The following is a 14,936-nucleotide window of genomic DNA, read 5'->3' as shown; positions in this document are numbered from 1 at the left end:
GTTTATTTTGCTATAGTTTTGATGTGGGATTGCATATTTAAATTGGGATCCAGTATAATTCCAAGATTTTGAATGTTTTCTTTTATAGCAATAGTGATATTTGAAAAAGAGAAATTTTTAGAGATGTCATCAAATTGAGGATGACCAAGAATGGGGGAATGAAGGAACATATAGAAGGTTCAAACTGAGAGACTGTAAGTGTTCTAATTTGTTTATAAGCTGTGAAGGTGTGCAGGGCTGTTTCTTTTTCATTGTATATTAATAAAAGTGCATGGAAAACTAGCCAGAGCCTAGCCTGCATCTGTTCTCTGGCCATTCTGACCGCACACAGTGCCACATATAGTGTCAGTTCGGGGATCGCTGAGCTAAGCTTGCATAGCCAAAAACCCATATCAAATAGAGGAAGAAAATATTTTTCTTTTCTTTCCTAGGACTTAGCGACAGTGGCTGCTGGGAGAGGGACTTAAAACAGGCTAAGGAGAATAGCTGCGCCTGGAGAGAGGGACTTAATAGTAAGTTAGTGTCAAACAGGCAGGATTTTTTTCTTTTTTTCATTAAGAAGAAGGAAACGTGCTGTCTGAGTGTTCCAGAACTGCACAGAGACCTGCAAGAAACATTTGTGATACCAGAGCCAGTAGGCTAGCATGAAGTGAGCCTTACAGGCCCTCACTGAGGGTCAGCAGATAACCTGAGGGTCAGCAGATAACCTGGGGTCAATGTACACCCTGACTGAACAAATTAGACAGCAGCTTGCGTTGGTGAGCAACCAGAAAATGATACTGAATCAGTTGGCACAAACCCTGCAAACTATAATGTCAAAGGCATAACCTCCACCTCCAGTTCTCTTTAAGTTGAAGGCAGGGGAGGAGATCTTCCTGAATAATTTGAAAGGACCGCCTGCCTGTCAGGTTGGCCAGAAACCAACTGGAACATGTACCTGGCAAATTTGCTCACCAGCAAAAATCAAATGGCCTTTCAAGTTGGTAATCCAGATGGAAGGGCCATCTTTGCAGAAGTTAAGACTGCTATCCTGAAAAGAGCAAGATATACTTCAGAAACCTATAGGCAACAGTTCTGAAGAGGCATCCTACAGACCGGGGGAAGTCCCTGAAATCTGTTCCATCAACTGAAAGATGCCAGATGGAAGTGGCTACAGCCAGAGGAAAAGACCAGCCTTGAGGTAGCCAACTAAGTGCTTCTGGAACAGTTCTTAGATGGGTTTAACCGGCCCATTTGGAATTGGGTCTGTAGGCACCCAGGACTCACTTTGAAAAAGCACTAGAAGTGGCAGATGTCTTCCTCAAGTCCCAATTAATGCCTGATGTCCAAAAATTAGAACGGCACCCCACACAGCCCTCTAGTGCAGTAATGAGAGTGGAGGACCCCAGCAACGAATCTCAGAAGTGGACAGCTCAGGGCCTGGGTTCAGCCCACAGGCTACAGCCTCTCCTATTTGCTTCAACTCTGAAAGTTGCCCCTTGGACAGGGACTGTCGATATGATTGAAGTGAAACGATTGATATCAACATGGTGACACAGCCAATATTAAAGAATAAAGTCCACATGGACAAAGGAAAGTCTTCAAAGCAAGGAAGATCCTCAAGTCGGGAAAAAAAAGGAGGTCTCAGAGGGACTCATTCAACCCAGTAATAAGGGTACAAATACTGTCTCCTTTTGTGCCCTTTGTACGATGAATGGACATGAGGAAGATTGCTGCCAATATGGAAAAGCAGAAAGTGAAAGGTCCTTGGAAGGAGCAGGGAAAATAATATAGGAACCCCCCTCAGAGGCATGCTCCTACTGAAAGGCAGAGAACCACATGGTCGAAGAGTGCCCATGGCTGGAAGACCTAGTGTGGGAGAATAGCTAGCAGAACAGTGCAAGATGGAACAGGCCCCCAGAACGTGAGTGAAAAGTGGGAACAGGAATGAGTGAATTCTTTCACAGAACTTCAAAGCTGTATCTTGGTGGTTATCCCACACTGGGAATTTAAGGAATTTGTGAACCAGGAGGAACTGGATGAAATTCCCACCCAAGCCCTGGTGGATTCAGACTGTAGTAAGACACTTGTTCATAAGGACTTTATCGAGAGAGTGGAGATCAATGAGAAGAAGGCGATGCTGATCTGTGTACATGGCGACAGATAGCAGTACTCCACCAGTCAAATCCTGCTGACAATGCCAGCAGGACAAACTGTTATGAAAGCAGGGGTATTCCCTGAACTCCCTTATCCAGTGGTTTTAGGACATGATTGCCCCAGTTTAAAACCCCATGGGGTCAACTTTTGGGCAATCGAACCAGGTTAAAGGGCATGTCTCCCTGCGAGTCTGGGACCAGTTTTCCAAATGAGTTGGGGAGGGGAAACTATAAATGGGTCAAACAGCCCCAGCATAGGGCAGGGAATGAAGAGAGGAACAGGGGTTTTGTTAAAAGTATACTCTTAGTAAGGGCAAGCACTCAACCCATGTGAAGGAGTATACACAAGAAAACACCAGAACACCTTAAAGGACCATGTACAGAGATCTGGTCTGGTCCAGTTTAAGCCTCAGATAACAGGGAATCATGGTCTGGGTGGAGCCTGCTGGGAAGGTAGCTGGGCCCAGGAAAGAATAGGAATCCTCGGGAAATGAAGGAACATAGAGAAAGCCCAGATCGCGAGACTGTAAATGTTCCAAATACTTCTTGGTTTATAAGCTGCGAAGGTGTGCAGAGTTGTCTCTTTTTCATTGTATATTAATAAATCGTGCATGGAAAACCACTGCTGTGTGGGCCACAAGCCCACACAGCAGTCAAGACTGAGTATATGACGGCTATTAATCAAGTTTACTTAGGGAATAGCCACTGCTATTAATTACATCAGTAGCATGGGATCTTCTTAGTGTTTGGGTACTTGCCACGTTCTTGTGGCCTGGTTTGGCCTCTATTGGAAACAGGATGCTGGGCTTGATGTACCCTTGGTCTGACCCAGCATGGCAATTTCTTAAGTTCTTATGTTCTTATGCAGACGTTACCTAATATTATCCAAATGAGCTTAAGTCGCAACTCCTCCCCTGATTCCACCCCTTCCGGAACATCTCTCCTCAATGCATGTGAAAGTATGCACAAAACGGGTGATTTGCTTACTTTTATGCGCACCGTCCCCGGATTGATTTTCAAAATGCCACTTAACATGCATAAAACTCTATTTTATGTGTGTTAAGTCACATTGAAAAATCACACATTAGGAATGACATAAGAACATAAGAAATTGCCATGCTGGGACAGACCAAGGGTCCATCAAGCCCAGCATCCTGTTTCCAACAGAGGCCAAAAATCAGGCCACAAGAACCTGGCAATTACCCAAACACTAAGAAGAACCCATGCTACTGATGCAATTAATAGCAGTGGCTATTCCCTAAGTATAATTGATTAATAGCCATTAATGGACTTCTCCTCCAAGAACTTATCCAAACCTTTTTTGAACCCAGCTACACTAACTGCACTAACTACCTTCTCTGGCAACAAATTCCAGAGCTTTATTGTGCGTTGAGTGAAAAAGAATTTTCTCCGATTAGTCTTAAATGTGTTACTTGCTAACTTCAAGGAATGCCCCCTAGTCCTTCTATTATTCGAAAGTGTAAATAACAGAGTCACATCTACTCGTTCAAGACCTCTCATGATCTTAAAGACCTCTATCATATCCCCCCTCAGCCGTCTCTTCTCCAAGCTGAACAGCCCTAACCTCTTCAGCCTTTCCTCATAGGGGAGCTGTTCCATCCCCTTTATCATTTTGGTTGCCCTTCTCTGTACCTTCTCCATCGCAACTATATCTTTTTTAAGATGCGGCGACCAGAATTGTACACAGTATTCAAGGTGCGGTCTCACCATGCAGCGATATAGTGGCATTATGACATTTTCCATTCTATTAACCATTCCCTTCCTAATAATTCCCAACATTCTATTTGCTTTTTTGACTGCTGCAGCACACTGAGCCGACGATTTTAAAGTATTATCCACTATGATGCCTAGATCTTTTTCCTGGGTGGTAGCTCTTAATATGGAACCTAACATCGTGAAACTACAGCAAGGGTTATTTTTCCCTATGTGCAACACCTTGCACTTGTCCACATTAAATTTCAACTGCCATTTGGATGCCCAATCTTCCAGTCTTGCAAGGTCCTCCTGTAATGTATCACAGTCTGCCTGTGATTTAACTACTCTGAATACTTTTGTATCATCCGCAAATTTGATAACCTCACTCGTCGTATTCCTTTCCAGATCATTTATATATATATTGAAAAGCACCGGTCCCCATACAGATCCCTGAGGTACTCCACTGTTTACCCTTTTCCACTGAGAATATTGACCATTTAATCCTACTCTCTGTTTCCTGTCTTTTAACCAGTTTGTAATCCACGAAAGGACATCGCCTCCTATCCCATGACTTTTTAGTTTTCGTAGAAGCCTCTCATGAGGGACTTTGTCAAACGCCTTCTGAAAATCCAAATACACTACATCTACCGGTTCACCTTTATCCACATGTTTATTAACCCCTTCAAAAAAATGAAGAGACTGAAGCTTTCCTTTGTAGTTTACTTGCTAATGTTTCTTACCATCTAAGCTTTCATTTTGTAGCACTTTTCCTTCTAAAAACAATCACTTACTATGGACCTGATATTCAGCATAAGAACATAAGAAAATGCCATACTGGGTCAGACCAAGGGTCCATCAAGCCCAGCATCCTGTTTCCAACAGTGGCCAATCCAGGCCACAAGAACCTGGCAAGTACCCAAAAACTAAGTCTATTCCATGTAACCATTGCTAATGGCAGTGGCTATTCTCTAAGTGAACTTAATAGCAGGTAATGGACTTCTCCTCCAAGAACTTATCCAATCCTTTTTTAAACACAGCTATACTAACTGCACGAACCACATTCTCTGGCAACAAATTCCAGAGTTTAATTGTGCGTTGAGTAAAAAAGAACTTTCTCCGATTAGTTTTAAATGTGCCCCATGCTAACTTCATGGAGTGCCCCCTAGTCTTTCTACTATCCGAAAGAGTAAATAACCGATTCACATCTACCCGTTCTAGACCTCTCATGATTTTAAACACCTCTATCATATCCTCCCTCAGTCGTCTCTTCTCCAAGCTGAAAAGTCCTAACCTCTTTAGTCTTTCCTCATAGGGGAGTTGTTCCATTCCCTTTATCATTTTGGTAGCCCTTCTCTGTACCTTCTCCATCGCAATTATATCTTTTTTGAGATGCGGCGACCAGAATTGTACACAGTATTCAAGGTGCGGTCTCACCATGGAGCGATACAGAGGCATTATGACATTTTCCGTTTTATTCATCATTCCTTTTCTAATAATTCCCAACATTCTGTTTGCTTTTTTGACTGCCACAGCACAGTGCACTGACGATTTCAAAGTGTTATCCACTATGACACCTAGATCTCTTTCTTGGGTTGTAGCACCTAATATGGAACCCAACATTGTGTAATTATAGCATGGGTTATTTTTCCCTATATGCATCACCTTGCACTTATCCACATTAAATTTCATCTGCCATTTGGATGCCCAATTTTCCAGTCTCACAAGGTCTTCCTGCAATTTATCACAATCTGCTTGTGATTTAACTACTCTGAACAATTTTGTGTCATCTGCAAATTTGATTATCTCACTCGTCGTATTTCTTTCCAGATCATTTATAAATATATTGAACAGTAAGGGTCCCAATACAGATCCCTGAGGCACTCCACTGTCCACTCCCTTCCATTGAGAAAATTGCCCATTTAATCCTACTCTCTGTTTCCTGTCTTTTAGCCAGTTTGCAATCCACGAAAGGACATCGCCACCTATCCCATGACTTTTTACTTTTCCTAGAAGCCTCTCATGAGGAACTTTGTCAAACGCCTTCTGAAAATCCAAGTATACTATATCTACCGGTTCACCTTTATCCACATGTTTATTAACTCCTTCAAAAAAGTGAAGCAGATTTGTGAAGCATCATTTAGCTGCATAAGTTAGGACTTATTCGGCTAAGCGACGGCGACTGATATCTAGCCATGCTGAGCGGTTGCCACTTAGCCAGATAAGATTCATTAAGCCGCAAAGTTTTATCGCGGGAGGTGTCCCACTATCACGAGGGGTGTCGCTGCGATAGTGGGGCCACTCCCCTGAAAAAACTTTGGGCTAGTAAAGGTGAAGCTCCAGACCGGTCTCTGCTTTGCCTGGGTCTGCCTTCTGGCTGTCAAAACCTGCAGGGCTCCTCCCTGCAGGTAGTGCCAATCTTACCCCAGCCCACCACCGTGAGACTAAAGAATGGTCCTTTAACGCAATGGTGGCCCCCAACCTCAAGGGACTGCAATCGCCTTAAAGGGCCACTGGCCCCCCCAAAAAAAATTGCTGGAAAATGGGGAGATTGAACGGGGCTCAGGGCTGACCCCAGGTTCAATCTGGGGCTGCTACTTGAGGTGGCCCCAACTCTCCCAAACATAAAAAAAAAAGATAAAATGTAGCTGTGTGGCAATGGTTCCTTCCCCCCAAATAGTAGTTAATATAAGCAGACTCCCAGACCCCCTTCCCCCCGCATAGTAATAAATCAAGGTGGCACCAGCCCCAACCCCCAAAAGCAAAAAAGAAAAAATTAGGTTCCCGATTCCTGGCACCTCCTTCCCATACCCCCCCCCCCCCCCGACCTCCCGGAACTTTAAATGCAAGTTGTGGCTCCCGCATCAGGGCTGGGGTGTACCAATGCGAGTCAGATGTGGGGCGCACCCCATGGGTCCGATCCCTGTAATTGCCCCAGTCACAGGGCTGGGGAAAGGTCAAGTTGGTGCTATTTTGGAAAATGGCACTGACTGGACCAGGTGGGAGGGTGCGCTCTTGGCCCGACTCAGGAGCCACAACTTGCATTTAAGATTCTGTGGGGTGCAGGTGGGGGATGGGTATGGGAAGGGGCAGCCAGGACTTGGGACTCTCTTTTTTTTTTTGTTCTCTGTGGGCCCGCCTCGATTTACTACTATGTGGGAGGAAGGGGGGCTACCTCAATTTACTATTATCAGGTCGATACAGTAAAGTGTGCTCCGTCGGAGCGCACTGTCGGCCTGCTCTGGACGCGTGTTTTCCCTTACCCCTTATTCAGTAAGGGGAGGAAAACACGCGGCCCACCCGCGGCACCTAATAGCGCCCTCAACATGCAAATGCATGTTGATGGCCCTATTAGGTATGCACATGGGATCCAGTAAGTAAAATGTGCAGCCAAGCCGCACATTTTACTCTAAGAAATTAGCGCCGACCCAAAGACCTCCGACTTAATATCATAGCGATATTAAGTCGGAGGTCCCCAAAAGTAAAAAAAAAAGTAAAAAAAAAAAAAAATTTGAATTCGGCCCGCGGCTGTCGGGCCGAAAACCGGACGCTCAATTTTGCCGGCGTCCGGTTTCCGAGCCCGTGGCTGTCAGCGGGCTCGAGAACCGACGCCGGCAAAATTGAGCGTCGGCTGTCAAACCCGCTGACAGCCGCCGCTTCTGTCAATAAGGAGGCGCTAGGGACGCGCTAGTGTCCCTAGCGCCTCCTTTTTCCCGTTTTTCCCACGTCACCTCATTTAAATACTGAATCGCCCGCACCGGCGAAGGGCTGGTGCGCGCGCCGGGAGAGCGGGCGTTCGTCCGCTGTCCCGCGGTCTTACAGTATCGACCTGTATGTGGGGGGAAGGGAGGGACAGGACCATCGCCACACAACTACGTTTTAATTTTTTTTTAAACTTTGGGGAGTCGGGGCTGCCTCGATTGTCAGCCCTGAGTTGAGACGGATGTCAGCCCTGACCTCCACTCAACCTCCTCGTTTTCCCGTGACTTTTTTTTTCCATTTAAATTTTATTAGAGAACCATCCATCCAAACAATAGAAATTGCAACAGTACATCAACACTTATCAACCAAGGGGTTTCTTTTGTCATGGTTTGATCTATTAAAACCAAGCTATGGACTTTGGTCAAAATACACTTACACATTCATAGGCGTGGTAGGCTGGTCCTTAGGCTACAAGTGTTGACCTTGTGCTATCTGTATGGCTTCATTTACAGTAGTGCATGCTGTCCCTGTTCCTGACTTGAAATAATCATAGAGAAAGATGACAAGACCTGAAATAGCCTATCAGTGTAGGTTGTGGAGGCCAGCACTTTCACAGATTCTGAGCAAGCTTGGAGTTCACATGAAGGGCTGTGGTAAGAAAGGAATTGAAAGTCTGGGTAAAAGACATTGGGGTGGGGAAAGGTAGAGTTGGGTTGCATATTGGAATTTAGAGGCTCATCTACCCAAAGTGGAGCATCTCAACTAGGCAAACTGGATGGGCCAGTTTGGTCATCTTCTGCCGTAATTTACTATGTTACTGTATTACAGAAAATTCACGTAAAATTAAAAATGAAGTCCACCCTAGCACATTTCAATCTTGCAGTCTCCCTCTCATCAACATTAGAGGTGTTTGGTTTCACAATTTCTCACTATAAATTATTAAACAAAGAAGCTCAGGTGTTCTTGTTTTCTCACACACTTGCAAGGGTGTAACTAAGCAACTTTGAAACTGAGCCTGAAAGAGTATCTAGAATGGTGAAATGGATGGGCCTGGAGCAGAAGCATGGATCAAACTGTATTGTTGAATCTGTACTGTTGAATCTGGATGTCAGAACTGCATCTTACTTTGCAGGAATAGAAGCTCCTTTTAAAATGTCTAAGCAGCCAGCTTCAAACGTCAGAGCCATTCAGGTAAGCTATTTTAATTAATATTGATAATTTTATTTTGTCTGTGTATACATATATACACGCTAGCTGCTACTTGCTGAAAATTTCCCTAACAGTGTTGGGCCTGCCACCAACCCACATAGCCTATTGTCCTTCCACCCATACGAGTCTTCCTTGTAACTCGCGTGCCTATTGGACTTACTTGGGTGCACATGCCAGTTCACACTACAGGCCCAAACAGACACCACTCTTCGGAGCTAAAGAACTATCTATATATATATATATATATATATATATATATAGGGGTCCATTTTCAGCCACTGTGCCGCTCCGCTATTTAGCCATATAAACATATCTGGCTAACTAACAGGGTGTAGTCAGTGGCGCAGTCGCACCACTGAATATACCCGGCTATCTTAAAGTTAGCTGGTCATGTCTAACCAGCTAATTTCAGGACAGCCCTGTGGCCAACCCAGAGTTGGCCGCATAGGTTAAACGGCTAACTCCAAATATTGGAGTTAGCCACATGACTTATGTGGATAACTCTGCTCTGCCCAGAAATGCCTCCCGCCCGCCCCCAGAATGCCCTCAACGTATGCAGCTAAATTCTAGCATATGGCAATGAATATTTCTGGGTAGCCATTTAGATGGAGAACTTTTCAGTTATTTGTCTAAATGGCTTTTGAATATCGACTTCACAATTTTTAAGTCAATGACCATTTTGGTAAATGTTTTCATCTTTAAAAGAGTAATTTAGAAAAAAATATAGTTTTGTCTGGGCATTATAAATAGGATTACAAAAGTTTTCAGGAAGAAAAAAACAAATCATTTTTGTTCACAATGATGGTAACTTTCAAATTGGTGCGCAGGCACACTTTGGCGCATGTGCATCAGCATCTGCCCAGATACACGCCATTTTATAATTTGCACGCATATATGCGCACATGTTATAAAATAGCCCAGTTTTAAGTGGGCATGTGTCTATATGAATAAATCCCGCTTCTACCATGTAAGTCGGGGAATTTTAAAAGGGACGCACTTCCACTCCATAGCCAGTTTCACCAGTTCATCCACCAGTTTTCCCAATTAACAGCTAGGTCCTTCAAACCCCCCCTGGTTTGATAGTCTACATTTCCCCAGTTACTCCAGACCCTTTAAACCCATCAGAAATGGCTCTCTTTATTTTTAAACTTACACCTCCTCCATAGCAGAAGTAAACTTATGTGGCAGGGGATCTGGGTGCATGCCCAGGCGCATAAATATTTACGTGCACATCTATTGACCCTGCCCCTTTGTGAAAACTTTTTGAGATGTACACGCAGCGGGAGATACGTGCGCATCTGGGCAACTTTTAAAATTTTGGTGGGCACGCATGAGCCTGACTTGTGCGTGTATCTCCTGCTTTGGTGCATACCAGAGTTTTAAAATTCACCTCAATATGAATCAAACTAAGTAATTCTTCCATATAATCCCACTTCCGTGAATTTGTATAATTTCTCTTGAGTTTGCATTCTTTTTGGCCAGACCCTGTCCATATGAGGTATATTGTCATTCCATTACTTTTTTATTGTCTGCCTACAGTAAGCACATCTCTCCAGTGCTGTTTGAGTTTTCCCTTTTTTTTTAATCCCCCATTTTCCCTTCATTTATGCAGACACCCGCCTGGGCCAGATGGCATGTTCTAGTGACACAAATCCTCTTGCTGGTTAGGAGAGGTGAAGGGAAGATTATGCTGCTGTAACAGTAGCCATCTTCTCTCCATGCCCAGGAGTGAGGGCATTGCTTCCAGGGCCCACAATACCGTGGCCTGACTATTGAGGGTGGGCTTTCCCATTGGCTTCTTTATAACACATAAGCTCTGTTATAATCCATCCTGAATATGTTTACAAGCATTACTTTATTATACACAGTACAGTCCATATACATTCTCCCCAAATCTTGACTTGCTACTCATTTGAATTGTACTGCGGTTCTGTCCACTGTTTGTAATACAAGGAATAGTAATTGAGTTTGTGGTGATGTATTTGTCAGCTCTGCTCTGACATTGTGGTATTGATACCTTTTTGACTGGCTGACCTCCAAGGCAAAATGCATTTTGATAAGAATAGCCTCAGGAATGCTCAGCCCCCTCAGGGTCACCAAGTATCTGACTATGAATTTTAAATATGAGGACAAGGAAGAACTTGCACAAGCCTTCAGACAGAATTCAGTGTCTTAGATAGGTGTCAGAAAAAATGGGTAGCCCCTATAATCAGTGTTCTTTATTTCTTTCATGCTTTTCCAACTAAAGAGTTCAAAGTGTGTTACAGCGAGCTAAAGTTTACATTCACAGTGTTATAAAGTAGTTGGGTAGTAGCTAATGTTTACATTCATAGTTTCATAACTGTAACAAGGTGACAGCTACTGCTTACATTGACTTTTTTTTTTAATAAATATAGGATGATTTATTTTATTTATTTAAAACATCTTTATCCCACTTATAATGAATTCATGATAGGCAGATTACAGATAAACAAGTAAAGACAATAGATCAATTTATAGCATAATAAAATAGCATAAAACATAATAAAATCAGCCCTCAGTATACTAAAACCTGTCATATACATGAAATTTCTTGCCTTCATAATAACACTGCTGTAACTGAGTTTCTAATAAATCAAAATAAAAACAGTTGTATCAATTATTCCTCACTTACACCGAATGCTTCAACATACTGCAGAGCTTTTGGGGGTTTTTTTTCCAAAAGGTCCTCACGTCAGATAATTGCTTTAAATCTTCCGCTAATGAATTCCACTACTTGAAGCCGATGATTGAAAAAACCGGATTAGATCACAGGGTATTTAGTACCCATCTTACAGTCTAACTAAAGAGAAGCAGCGGGGCTATCACTCCACAGCAAATAAGTAGTGAGAGGCATAGGACAATAGTGTGCTGCTGTGGTGCTAGCGAGCCCATGGACGAGTGGTGAAGGTACACTGTTACAACTAGATAAAACTCAGTTTCAGGTTTCTCAATAGTAGGGTACAGGCAGGGGCTGGAATCCCAGATGGCTGCCTTGTAAAGTGCAGTAGTCCTTGGCAGGGAGGTTAATTTTGCCACACAGAGTTTCCCAAACTAAGGATTTATACTCATCACTCAGTCACAGAAGACTTCTAGGTTAGTGATAAGATCAAGGAATACCGTGATCACTCAGCAAGAAGATTATACTTTATTTTTTCAAACTCTTGATTATAAGATCAGGCAATAAAAACAAAATAATATTAACCATCAATGTCAACATCTCAAATACAATATTTGAAGAGTTAAAAAAAAATACCCAACGCCAAATACAAGTTGCATTAGAGAAAGAGATTAACAAAAAAAATGTATAAAACAATATGAAAGTTGTTTGCTTGCTCTCTACATCTAGCTCAACATAGTTCCCAAATTATATCATCCTCAGCTGATATCCCTTGTAATGTGAAAGTCAATGAGCCAGTTTAAGCTACATGACTCTTACAGTAATCAGTCTGAAGCTCTGATTTACCAAAATAGGCGATTGTGTCCCATGCAGCACATCTTCACTGAGTGCAACTCAGTACAAAAAACCATAGTCCCTTCACAGTAGCCCAAAAGACAAGCTGAACGGTTCAAACTAATATAGATTCGTGTGAGTACTGCCAATTCCATTTTGGTTAGGCATCGAAGCATTTGTGTGTATCTGCAGATCTACCCTACATGTAAGTGGGACCCAAAGTTTCCACAAACTCTCCAGCATGCTAATTTTGGAGAAACCTAGAGATCCATCAGAGGCATTGAGCCAGATAACTCAGAAGTTATCCAGCTAAATGAATATTTGGGTACTTATCAGCTAAACGTTAGCTGGATATCTTAGGGGTGTTCCTGAGGCATTTCATGGAGCAGTTACATTAGTCAGATAAGTTGTCTGATATTTAGAGATAGCCAGATAACTTATCTAGCTAAGTCTGGTCATGGTGGAGAGCTAACTTTATCTTGCTAACTTTAAGATAGACAGTTATATTCAATAGTACAGTTGCACTATTGGATATACCTCCAAAGTTAGCTGGATAAGTTTATCCGGTTAACTTTGCTATCCAGACAGTGACTGAATATGGACCTCAGAATGGATATCTGTATGTGCATAGCAATATTCTAGATATACGGTAAGTTCTCTTTTTTTCTATCAGAAATTGTACTTATTTTTAACACACACAGCTTTAGAGCTATAAGTTGTAACAAATGCCACATTGCGTTCTGATTTACTGTTTTAGCCTGAGAGTTTCCTCCTCCTCCTTCTCCTTCGAGTTTATAGCTCAATCAGAAACAGCCTCTGCTGGGCTTTGGCGCCAGGAGCCTTCATTCACAACTACGCCGGGGGTTTCCCCACTATTTTAACCTCCCTCCCCCTATCCATCTCAATGAGTCTGTTAGCTGAGATGTCCAAACCACAGTTTCCTCCACACAAGTGTGCTCTTAGTCAGCCCGTAGACATCCTTGTGCAATGGAGGAGTCTGCCCGCCTACGCAGCCTCTCCAACCTTAGTGACTCTGAAGAGCAGAAACCGCAGAAATCAAGCTTGGGCTTCCCACATGGCAATGCACATCACTGCCACTGAGCTGGTGATTTGATTCAGATTTCACTGTGCTCTCATTCAGGCCAATACAATAATCTATGCAAGAAAATGGGGCTCATGATTGAGCATCTGCTTTCCTAATGAACACCCATCCAACTTTCTAGGGCATGCGATACAGTAGGCTAATAAGCTGCTGTGTTAAAAAGGAGGCTCTAAGGGAAATTATTCATCCCTAACATCTCCTCTGTATCGGGCGTCCACGAGAAGTGACTGTGCACGGGTTAAGAAAACAGCCACGGGTTAAGGTAATGGACGCTTTTAAATTGAGCATCCGTTTTCCTAACTTGACTACTGGCAAGACTTTTTTTTTTTCCCCCCAAGTTTTTGCTTTTCTGTAAACTTTTGGGACTCCTCAAGACTCAACGCCAACTGCAGGACTGGCATTAATTTTTGAGGGTAAAAATGTGCACGTTGGGCGCAAATTTATTTTTTATATAAGGGATTACTAGTTAATAGCCTCATCAACATGGCATTTACATGTGATGAGCGTTATTAGCTACACAATGGTTTGGACACACATTTTGGACGCGCAAATCTCCTTATTGCATAAGGGGTTATAGACGCATGTCCAAAATGCACGTCCAGTCGATCTGTTGGATGGAGGGGGATGAGGGGGCAGCCTCTCCAGCTGCGGATCTGAAGGGAGACCCAGATGGTGACCAGCATCCTGAGGATGGCAGCAAGGATGAACTGGACCTTGTCGAAGTGGCCAGAGCTGAGGGTGATGATCCTCGGGTAGTGCACTTGTTTAAAAAAGAGGAACTCTGGCCACTTATTCCTCAGGTGTTACAGGAATTAGGTGTCAAATTGACTCAGGAGGAGTCTGATAATGAAGGTGTTAACCCAGTACTTGATGGTTTGTGAGGTCCTCCCAGTGCCTTTCCTATTTCAAAGAAGATCCATAAACTCATTAGTTGAGAGTGGGACCTCCCTGGAAGTGAGCTTGAAGGTGGGAAGGTCCAGGGCAAAGCTCTATCTCCTGTTGGAGGAGCACTTGGTTTGTCTTAAAATGCCTAAGGTCATTGCGGTGGTATCAGCTGTGACCAAGAAGGCTATGATCCTGGTAGCAGAGGCGGCGGCCCTCAAGGATATACAGGATCATATACTGAAAGTTCAGTTGAAGCACACGTTTGAGGTTTCAGTGCTGAGTCTCTGGGCAGCGGTGTGCGCTAGCTTGATGCAGCGTGCTTGCTTATGTTGGATCCAGAAATCGTAGGAGCAGGTGTCTCCGGGTGTGCTGTCCCCAACTCAGATGGCCTGTCTGTAGGCAGGGGTGGCCTATGTGGCAGATGCTGTGTATGATTTGGTGTGCACTATGGCTCAGAGTATGGTCTCGGTGGTGGCAGCACGGCGTCTCTTGTGGCTGCGCAATTGGTTGGCGGACATGTGGTCTAAGTCTCATTTGTGTAACCTTCCCTTCAAAGGCAAGCTGCTCTTTGAGGAGGACCTGGACCAGCTCATGAAGTCTCTGGGAGAAAAAAAGGCCATTAAGTTACTGAAGGATAAGAAAAGCACTAAGAGGAGCTTTCCCGCCTGCTCTCATTTTCGGGAGTCAAGGAGATTTCGACCTGGTAAAGGTTTTTCCT

At 43.5% G+C, this 14,936-nt stretch overlaps 1 protein-coding gene across 1 annotated transcript in view; it reads left to right on the top strand.

Moving 5' to 3' along the window:
• SMPX (small muscle protein X-linked) overlaps positions 1-14,936 on the top strand; it is a 75,755-nt gene that overhangs the window by 8,674 nt on the left and 52,145 nt on the right. Inside the window, exon 2 of the mRNA XM_029603398.1 lies at positions 8,683-8,741. Within this exon, the coding sequence (XP_029459258.1) occupies positions 8,703-8,741 (39 nt within the window). The 5' untranslated portion in view covers positions 8,683-8,702. The remainder of the gene's footprint in view (positions 1-8,682; positions 8,742-14,936) is intronic.

The sequence above is a fragment of the Rhinatrema bivittatum genome, chromosome 5, assembly GCF_901001135.1.
Source record: "Rhinatrema bivittatum chromosome 5, aRhiBiv1.1, whole genome shotgun sequence".
Classification (NCBI taxonomy): domain Eukaryota; kingdom Metazoa; phylum Chordata; class Amphibia; order Gymnophiona; family Rhinatrematidae; genus Rhinatrema; species Rhinatrema bivittatum.
Note: the sequence above shows the minus strand (reverse complement) of the source record. Positions and strands in the feature narration are given on the sequence as shown.